At 30.6% G+C, this 11,385-nt stretch overlaps 1 protein-coding gene across 1 annotated transcript; it reads left to right on the forward strand.

The window, feature by feature from the left end:
- The first annotated feature begins 1,132 nt into the window (after window positions 1-1,132).
- LOC107463637 (zinc finger protein ZAT4-like) lies at window positions 1,133-3,455 on the forward strand. The gene has a single exon (XM_016082469.3). The coding sequence runs from the start codon at window positions 1,784-1,786 to the stop codon at window positions 3,449-3,451; it is 1,668 nt and encodes a 555-aa protein (XP_015937955.3). The 5' UTR covers window positions 1,133-1,783; the 3' UTR covers window positions 3,452-3,455.
- The last annotated feature ends 7,930 nt before the right edge of the window (window positions 3,456-11,385 follow it).

The raw sequence follows: 11,385 nt of genomic DNA on the forward strand, positions 1-11,385 counted from the left end.
GTTAATATTAATTAAATTTTTTGAAATTATCTTTTTATTATAGAATTTTATATTTTAAACTCTAAATTTTCTAAATAATAAGAATTAAATAATAATTTCAAAATAAAAACTTAACTAATATTAATTATTAAAAATTAATTTTCTATAATTATCCATCTGTTATATATAATTATATATTAAATAATTGATTATAGGTGACTCAATATATATCCCTGCAGAGAATGAAGAAAAGAAGAGTGGCAGAGTGTGATTGGAAGCTGAAGCAACTGGAAGTAGATGGAGGGTGACCCATGTAATGGGACCCACTTCCAAAATCTTAAAAACTGTTTAACACTAACAACACTAATAACAAAATCATGGTATTTATGGCAAGTCCAAAAGAATAACGGCCACACTGTGGCATCTTTCACTTCCAACTTACTATATACATTTTTATTTTAACTTTTAACTGCTAAAATATCTCAAAAGAAGTTGATATCTCAATTTTACAATATTAAAATAGTTTAATTATCCAATCAGTTTAAAAATACCAATTATGTCCACGGGTACATAATTGATTAAAATGATAGATGTTGCTTTTCTTTAGTTATTACAGTAGCCTCAAGTTTGAATCTAAATCTAAACTATAAAAATACTAATATTAGAAAATTGCGCTCTAGAAATTCTTGAGAGACAAAAGTTTTTAATAATTTTGACAAGTCTAAATACTAAATTATCTCTAATAAATAAATTTTATTAATTTATGTTTATAAAAATTTTGATAAATATAAATATAAATTATATTAATTTGTGTGTAAATTCTAATAAATATATATTTAAATTATATATTTTATATATATAATATTTTATAAATATTAAAATAAATTATTATTAACTAAATACTAACTCAAAATAATAATATTTATTGACCACGCAACATTGCGAGATTTATAATGTATGTATCATTAGTTCATGAGTTTCCCAGAGGAATACAAAATAGTGATCTATCTGTAAATAAGCAATTAATAATTGTTGTCATTAGATTAATTAAAGGGTGGCGTAATATGATGATGAAGTTGAGTACACGTGGCCTCTCTCTCTTTATCTGTTACAAACATATTTTAATTCTGAAGTTTGCTTCCATGCATGGATTTCTCCTCCAAATATAGTGAAGTTAATTAAGAAAGAGAGAGAATGAGTAAGTGTGAGAGAGAAACAAACGCTCACTCACACATAACACTCACTCTCTCCTTTGTTCTTTTCTTCTCATCATCCCTATCATTAGCATTTGCCAACAACAACACACACACTCTTCTATCTATCACCACACCAACACATTCATTCATTCATTCATTCACAACTTTGATCTTTTCCTATTCTTCAAATATCATCAAGTTGTTGTAGTTACAACCAGCTATGTCTTCTCTATAGTACTAGCTACTAGATAGCCACAGAGGAATTCAACAACAACAAGAAGAAGCTTTTATTCTTTTGGTTTCTTTTAATTTCCACCTTTTGTGGCTTCCTTGGATCTTGAACAAACAACATACTTAGCTTGCAAAATTTGATCTTTGTTGTGGATTCTTGCTTCTCACTCCATAATCTGATCTGGGTCATGCTTCTTTTCTCTTCTCATCCTCTGCTTCTATTGCCATTTATTTCTCTCTGGTGCTGAGATCGATGTGTGTGATGAATTCTTCATCAGCATTCTTCAATATTCTCTGACTCGGTATAGTGTTAGTTTGTTGTTGATTCAATAATCTTTTTGGCTTTTCTCTGTGTCTCTTCTTTTTGTTGTTTGAATATGATGAATCCAACAATGGAAGAAGAAGATTATAATCAAGGACAACACATCAACAAGAAGAACAAGCATGTGTGCAAGTTCTGCAGCAGGAGCTTCCCTTGTGGTAGATCCTTGGGTGGTCACATGAGGTCTCATGTCATCAATGGTGACATAGATCATCACCATGACAATAACAAGCTTCTTGCATCATCATCAACAGCAAAAATTAAGAAGATGCTTTCATCTTCTTCATCTACAGAAAACAACACAGGAATAGGTTCTGAAGGCTATGGTCTGAGAGAGAATCCCAAGAAGACATGGAGGCTAACCAATTCAACAAGTGAAGACAATTCTCTGTTGTTCTGCAAGGATTGTGGTAAAGGTTTTCAGTCTTGGAGAGCACTATTTGGCCACATGAAGTGCCATTCTTCTGAGAAAGTAGAGAGCATGGAGTGTGATCAAGATTCATCATGGACTAACAATAGTGCTAGCCATTCTGATAATGAAGAAGCCAATGCTCCAAGCAGAAGGAGAAGATCCAAAAGAACAAGAACAAGGTACATAGCACCATTATCAGCACCAGCAGCAACAACAACTGATTCTTCTGTTTCTGAGGCTGATGAGCATGAACAAGAAGAAGTTGCTATGAGCTTGATGATGTTAAGCAGGGATTTGAGTCCATGGTGTGGTGTCAATTCTGTTTCTGAGTTCTCTAAGAACAAGAACAAGAAGCTTGTCAACATTGGTTCTGAGTTTTCAAAATTAGGCAGCTATTTGAGTTCTCCAAATCTAAGCTCCAAAGGGAAGAAAAGTTCAGAATTTTTGGCTACTGAGAGTGCCAAAGGAGTTAAGGTGATGAACAACACCACAGTTTCAGTTAATGGTTTCAGCAAGATTATTGGGAAGGATAAGAAAAAGTATGAACTTGATTCTGAGTCTGCATTTGAAGAAGGTACTACTAACAATAAGTACAATTCAATTAAGGCAAAGTTTTGGGATTGTGGATCAAACAAAAAGCCTAATTCATCAGAAGGTGAATTCAGCATCAAGAGCAGTTCTTCTCATAATCATAAGAGAGGAAAGTTTGAGTGTACAACCTGCAACAAGATCTTCCATTCATACCAAGCTCTTGGGGGTCACAGAGCAAGTCACAAGAAGATCAAAGGTTGCTCTTTTGCTTCAAGGAATAATAATGATCAGAGCAGTGAAAACAGCATTGAGTTTGAAGCTGAAGCTGAAGCTGAAGCAGAACATGAAGAAGCACCACCACCAGCACCATCATCACCCACCCCCACTGACAACAACAATGAATATGCATCACAACAAGTACATGAATTTGGTAATAATAGTAATGGTTTTGACAGAGAATCCAAGAAGGGAAACAAGAACAAGGGGCATGAATGTCCAATTTGCTTTAAGGTATTTTCATCTGGTCAAGCCTTGGGTGGACACAAGAGGTCCCATATGGCTTCTGCTTCTGATACTGGGAACTTTCATCAAACAGTTGTACTTCAAGAATCTTCAGTGCCTGAGATTAGGGACTTGCTTGATCTCAATCTTCCTGTTGCTGAAGCTGCTGCTACTGAGGAAGATGATGAAGAAGAAATCAATGCTCATGCTTCTGATTCTTACACTACTTGGTGGGAAAATCACAAGCAGGAGGCATTGGTAGGTCTCATGTCTAACTAGAAAAAACCCAAATATATTTATATATATATATATATATGAACTGTATAGAAAAGTTTATGCATTTTAATTTCATTAATTCTTTACATAATTCATTGTCTTTGCTTTTAATTTTAAGTACTTTGCTTCTGTTCTGCTCATATATTCTTCAAGTAGTTCATAAGGAACTTCTTATTCATCATTTTTTCTTTTAATTTTTGGAAGTTGATATCATGTTAATTACTTTGTTAATAGAATAAGATTATGAGAAATTGTAAGTTCTAACAGATTCCTACAGTTCTTGGTACTAGCTTTCTTTCTTTATTTTTCACCAACATTAATTATTTTCCCCTTAGCATAGCATATATAATAGAAATGTACTAGTTGAGTGAAATTTTTCCTTTTTATGTGTAATTTTTTTTTTTGGTGGGCTCTTTTCTTTGCATCAAAGAGAAATGAATGAGGTGTTGAAACTTTAGGGGATAGTTCAAGAAAAAAAGGGAGATTTTTTATAATACAAATTAAATAAGAATTTAATTTTAAAAATAATTTTACGCGTACATCCAATTACGTAATGTCACGTTATTAAAAATAATTATCTTTTACATTAACCGCGTAAATAGTCATAAATATATATGATTATAGGACTGTATAAAATATTTTATACTATCAGTGCATCAAAATTAAACTCCTTAAATAAATAAAAGATTAAAAAAATGGGGAGTTTGTGAGTTTTGAAGGTGGTTGTTTAGTCACCTACCATAAAACATGACTAGCCATCTTATATCTTATATATGTATCTATATATCTATTTATTTGTTTCCTTTCTCTCACTTTGGTTGGGCACACTGACCCAAGTGGTGTGTTATTAAATCTTCATCACTAATCACTATGTATCTCTGAGTATACATAGCAACATTAATATCATCATCATATCATAATAAAAATAATAATAACTCAAGAGGGATATGCTTATTTGGACCACAATAATTACCTTACATTTAGAGGCTGCATAAAGTTGACATGAAGTGTAGTTGACTACAATGGAACTTTTTTTTCTTTTTTCTTTTTTTAACAAAGATTATTATGACATTGTTTTGTTGCATGGATCATGCATGCTTGGATAATATAGGATTATTGTAGGCTCAACTAAACACAAGTATTTAGAAAAGAAAAATAAAGTTGTTTATATATCATCTTTGAAATTAGGTTAAAAAAAGATATATTTGATAATATAGAAATCTAGTAAATCTTGAGTTTTGATGATAAACACAAAAAGGGAAAAACTTAAGTTAACAAATTTCAATAATATATTTTCTAATGGAAATATACTAGAATAGAATATATTGTAAATGAAAATTTTAGATGATGTTGCATATATAGATCAAACTAAAGGATACATTATTGTAAATATATATAGGAAAAAATTTAGTATATGGTGGGATAAATGTAATGATTGTGGAGGAAAGGGTGAGATGCAAGATTATTAATTGTGGGGAATTGAGTAGGATGCAGAGACATTGAAGGAAAGGGGCATGGTTTACATATTTGACTTTAATTTATAAGCTTAGAAAATGGCAATTTTTTGTCACTTGCATTGCACAGTATGGAGAGTTATTTACATGCTTGATTTGTCAAAAATATGTGTGTTACTCATTTCTATAAATACATACACATAATTATTTAACATTAAATATAGTTTGAAACTAAAATTGTAAAAATCTTATCTGTATTTCACAGGATATATATAGCTAGTCCTACCCTATTTTTAATATTTTTGTTAAGGTTTAATTATTCTGTCGATTTTTATAATTTTTATCAAAATTTCAATTAGGTCTTTATATATATTTTTTTAATTAGGTCCCTATATTATATTAGATTTTGTAAATAAGTCCATATTATGACAAAAATGTTGAAATTAACAGAATATTCAATAAAGTGTTAGATTGTTAGGTATATTTGATTTGTTTAATAGAATATTCTGTTAATTCTATCATTTTTGTTATAATAGGAATTTAATTACAAAATCTGGTATAGGAATTTAATCAAAAAGGAAAAAGAAAAATATAAGGATCTAATTAAAAATTCAGTAAAAATATAGAGATCGATAGAATAATTAAACCTTTTGTTAATTAGTATAAGGAACTAAGAGCAATCTCAATGCTAAATATATATATTTATAAATATTGAATTAAAATTATATTTCCGTAAATGATCCAAATTATATACTATTCTTCAGTTAACTCACCCTTGTAATAATTAAAAAAATAATCATGCACATGCAAACGAAACTTTATAATTAAATTTGGTATGATATCAGCTTACATCATGCTTAATAACCTTGGCTAGCATACATAGGGCAAATACTGAAAAAATGGCTAAGATATACATACTTGTTAGGCTAGTCAACTTATTTATAATAAATAAATAAAGTGACAAGTTGGATTCCTTAAGAAATAATAACAAGATAATATAATATAGATTTCACATTATTATTTGAATTGGTTTTCTTCATGGTGCACTTATATAATCATGTTTAAGAAACAATAAAAAATTAATTTAAATAGTTTAAAATTATTTTATTTAATATTTATTAATTATTAATTATTAGACTAATTATATCATTTTAGATGTAATAAATATATAATTATAAACAATTAACATCATATCCTCCATATATAAGAATTAGATATATGTTTTTAATCAAGTCAATATTAAAATTTGTAAATAAATTAAAGTAGAATCTGTAATATAGTGTATAGTAATTAATAATGTATAGTGCATGAAGTTAATATGGATGACGAGTAGTATTAATGAGAATAAATAATGTGTTGTTTGTACTATAGATGGACATGTGCAATTAGCTTCTTATAAGTTATTACTACTTGGTTGGCGTGAACTACACAACAAAATGATTAGTTCATCCATTTAATTTTATCATTGACTTTTTCAGTTTTCTATCAAAGCTAACCAAGGACATTTCTACGACTTCTACTTCTACATGTTAATAATAATTAGGTGGTGAAAGCAAGGATCTAATATATTTATTTATTTATTTATTTACTTATTTAATTTAATACCATATGTATTTGCAAAATTCTTCTATTTTATATCATTTAGTTAATTATATATAGTTATGTGCGTATGTGATGGGAATTTTCAGTTGAACGCAATTTAGTAATTAATTAATCTCGTATATTTTATGAGCCTATATATCATCCTATATTGGACTCTCATCCTAAAATACAATTTTGAGAGTACGTAATTCTTAGTTTTTACATCTTTTGCTTAAAAGTTTAAAAATAAATTTAAAATATACCGATATACTAATATTTCAGTAATTTTTAATTATTGATTTTAATTATAAAAAATATATATAATATATAATTAAGATCAACGATTTAAATTTATTGAGATACCGATATACTTAAAAGTTTTTCAAAAGTTTATTAAAAAATTTATCTCAGCCAATGGGTTGCTGCATGCGGAATTTGAACTTCCAACATTTATTTAAGTGAAATAGTAGGTTAATTACTAGACCAACTCAATTTAATTTAATTTAAATAGTTTTTATGAGACCTTAATGGAGAGTTTTTTTTTGGGCTTTATATTTTAATGGTATACCACAAATATGATGATATGTGCATTGGGCCAAAATAATAAATCCAATAAATGTGACTAATGGACCGAGTGAGTTCACATAAGAATGCAACATCCAACAAAAGTAGCATATCCTTACTAATTTTGGCACTATAAAGGGTCACCATTTTATGAAAAAGAAAAAAGGGTCATCAACTCATCATACTATACTAACATCACAATTTAATTTAAAACAGAAATTTTAAATAAAATATTAAAAATACCAAACACTGAAAAATTAATAAATTCCAAATATATTTAAAATTTATTACAATACTATATTAAAAGAAAGGCTACAAATAAATTTTATCTAATTAAAAGAAAGGCTACAAATAAATTTGGTACACAAAACAAATATAGAAAAATACTAAAATTCTACCCTAAGAGTATTTAATTGTGGAGTTTAATAACTCACCTCCATGATTTTTTAACTACGTTTTCTCATATTGTGAAGTGATGCACACCTTAACGCATTAAATCCAAGATAATTAATAAAAAAATTAAATGTTTTTTTCGTTCATAACGTTTTTTTATCAAAATTAAAATTATTTTTGTTATTTTTAATTAAATTATTCTCAACGTTAGAAGTCATTTTAAAATCTTCATTTTTAAACTTAGTTTCTTCATTGTTTTCTTTTAAATTTTAATTTGTGAAGTTATTTAATTTCTGTTCTATCTCGGTTCATGTTAAGCATTTGGTTATAACTATTATTAATAATATTGAGAATTTTGTTGTAAAATAAATAAAAGATATAAAATAAAGATGTATAAATAGAAGACTCTAGTATTAAAATAATTAGCTCAATAATATTTATATATATATAATAATATTATATGTTGTATTGTGTATATATATATACAAAGATAGAAAGAAGTATTAAAAACAAAAAGAGAGAGAATTGCATTTGTTTATTGTTACTATCTCAATATAATAAAGATGATTAATATTGCTATTAATATTATATGTAAAGAGTAATAGAAAATAGAATTTAAAATACTTATAAAATAAAAGAAGAGAAAGAATTATAGTAGAAATATAAGGAGAAGGGTATTTGATTGTAACATAAAGAGAGAATAGATTTTTTTATTACTTGCTTATGTTGCTGTCTAAAGCCTAAGATCATTCCTCTATTTATACAAATTCAAGGTTCACATTTTCAAAGGTTGGAAAGCATGCACCGCACATTCTTAAATGCATGTACTTTCCAAGAGTGCTTGTTGAGTAGATATAGAATGGATATGGACATCCATATCGTAACACTCCCCCTTGGATGTCCATTTAGAATTATTGCCTCGTTAAAACCTTACTAAAGGAAAATCCTGTGGGAAAAACCTTAGTGAAGGAAAAAAAAAGTACAATATCCTTTATAATGGGACTGCCTCATTAAAAACCTTGTCAAGAAAAACCCAATGGAAAAAAACCTGACCAAGGAAAAAAGAGTACAATCTCCCCCTCTTGCCGTCATCATTTAATGTCTCGAAATCGACGCATCCCAATTTCATGTACCAATCTTTCAAAGGAGGATTTTGGGAGTGACTTTGTAAATAAATCTGCCAGATTGTCACTTGAGCGGATCTGTTGGATATCAATTGTCCCTTGATTTTGAAGATCATGAGTGAAGAAGAATTTGGGAGAAATGTGCTTTGTTCTATCGCCTTTAATGTATCCGCCTTTAAGTTGAGCAATGCATGCTGTATTATCTTCAAACAGGACAGTTGGAGCTATCTTATGATCAATCAGTCCACATGATGACATAATATATTGAATCAAACTCCTCAGCCAAAAACACTCGTGACTAGCTTCATGAATCGCCAGTATTTCAGCATGATTAGAGGATGTTGCAGCAATTGTCTGTTTCGTGGACCTCCAAGATATAGTTGTACCACCATATGTGAACAGGTATCCTGTTTGAGATCTTCCTTTATGTGGATCAGAAAAGTATTCAGCATCTGCATAGCCAACTAATTGTGACTTGGATCCATAGGGATAAAACAATCCCATATCAACCGTTCCATGAAGATATCGAAAAATTTGTTTGATTCCACTCCAATGTCTTCTGGTTGGAGAGGAACTATACCTTGCTAGTAAATTCACCGCGAATGATATGTCAGGTCGCGTATTATTAGCAAGATACATTAGTGCTCCAATGGCACTAAGATATGGTACTTCAGGACCAAGGATATCCTCATTTTCTTCTTTAGGACGGAATTGATCCTTTTTCACATCCAAAGATCTTACGATCATTGGTGTACTTAATGGATGTGACTTATCCATATAAAATCTCTTCAAGATCTTTTCTGTGTATGTTGTTTGATGAATAAAGATCCCGTCTTTTCTATGCTCGATCTGCAGGCCGAGACAAAATTTAGTCTTTCCAAGATCTTTCATCTCAAACTCTTCTCTTAGAGTTTTTATAATTGTTGGAATCTCTTCAGGAGTCCTAATGATATTTAAATCATCAACGTACACAGCAATTATAATGAACCTAGATGTAGTTTTCTTTATGAAAACGCATGGGCAGATGTCATCATTCTTGAAACCATTTTTGGCTAGATACTCAGTAAGACGATTATACCACATTCGTCCAGATTGCTTTAGACCATATAAAGATCTTTGAAATTTGACTGAGTATAACCCTTGCGAATATTCCTTGGATGGTTTAGATATTTTTAGTCCTTCAGGGACTTTCATATATATATCCCGATCTAATGAGCCGTATAAGTAGGCTGTTACCACATCCATTAAATGCATATGCAGTTTATGATATGCAGATAAACTGACCAAATAATGCAATGTTATCGCATCCACTACAGGAAAATACGTTTTTTCATAATTTATATCGAGCCTTTGTGAAAAACCTTGTGCCACAAGTCGGGCTTTATAGCGCACAACTTCATTTTTCTCATTTCGTTTTCTCACAAATACCCATTTGTATCCAACAAGTTTTATATCTGCAGGTATACGGACTACAGGTCCAAAGACTTCACGTTTTGCAAGTGAGTCTAATTCAGCCTTCATGGCTGCTTCCCATTTTGGCCAATCATTTCTTTGTCGATATTCTTCAACTGATCTTGGCTCAAGATCCTTATTTTCATGCATGATATTCAATGCCACATTATATGCAAATATTTCATTGACAATTGTCTTATTTCGGTCCCATTTCTCTCCTGTAAAGACATAATTTATTGAGATCTCGTCATTTTCACAATTTTCAGGTACCTGAACGTCTTCTGGCGTTAATATTATATCAGAATTTTGGACAACTGCAGGTGTCTCTACTATGTCTTTTTCAACAGGAATATTATTTACCTATTTTCTCTTTCGAGGATTTTTGTCTTTGGAACCGACAGGCCTGCCACGCTTCTGGCGTGAATTTGCTTCAGTGGCTACTTGTCCTACTGGGACATCAATTCGAATGGGAGCATTTTCCGCTGGTATATAAGATTTGGTAATCCTCTTTGTATCGGAAAATGCATCAGGCAATTCATTTGCTACTCTTTGCAAATGTATAATCTTTTGAACTTCAGTTCACATTGCCCTGATCTAGGATCTAAATGCATCAACGATGATGCATTCCAGTTAAGTTCCTTTTCAGGAAGCTTATTCTCTCCCCCTAATGTTGGAAATTTTGATTCATCAAAATGACAATCCGCAAACCGGGCTTTAAATACATCTCCAGTTTGTATCTCAAGATACCTCACTATAGAGGGAGAATCATATCCAACATATATTTCAATTTTCTTTGGGGTCCCATTTTGGTGCGATTAGGTGGTGCAATGGGAACATATATCGCACACCCAAATATTTTTAAATGGGAAATATTTGGCTGCTGGCCAAAAGCTAATTGCATAGGAGAGAACTGATGATAACTCGTTGGCCTCAAACGAATAAGTGCTGCGGCATGTAAAACAGCATGCCCCCAAACCGAGGTTGGGAGATTTGTTCTCAAAAGCAAGGGTCTAGAAATTAATTGGAGACGCTTAATAAGTGATTCTGCTAACCCATTTTGTATGTGAACATAAGCTACTGGATGTTCAACACTTATTCCATTAGCCATACAATAAGCATCAAAAGCTTGGGAAGTAAATTCACCAGCATTATCAAGACGAATTGCTTTGATTGGATTTTCTGGAAATTGTGCTTTTAATCGAATAATTTGAGCCAGTAATCTCGCAAACGCCAGGTTGCGAGAAGATAATAAGCACACATGTGACCATCTCGAAGATGCATCTATTAGGACCATAAAATATCTAAAAGATCCACATGGTGGATGAATAGGTCCACATATATCACCTTGAATCCTTTCTAGGAATTCAGG

The sequence above is a fragment of the Arachis duranensis genome, chromosome 8 (genome assembly GCF_000817695.3).
Source record: "Arachis duranensis cultivar V14167 chromosome 8, aradu.V14167.gnm2.J7QH, whole genome shotgun sequence".
Taxonomy (NCBI): Eukaryota; Viridiplantae; Streptophyta; class Magnoliopsida; order Fabales; family Fabaceae; genus Arachis; species Arachis duranensis.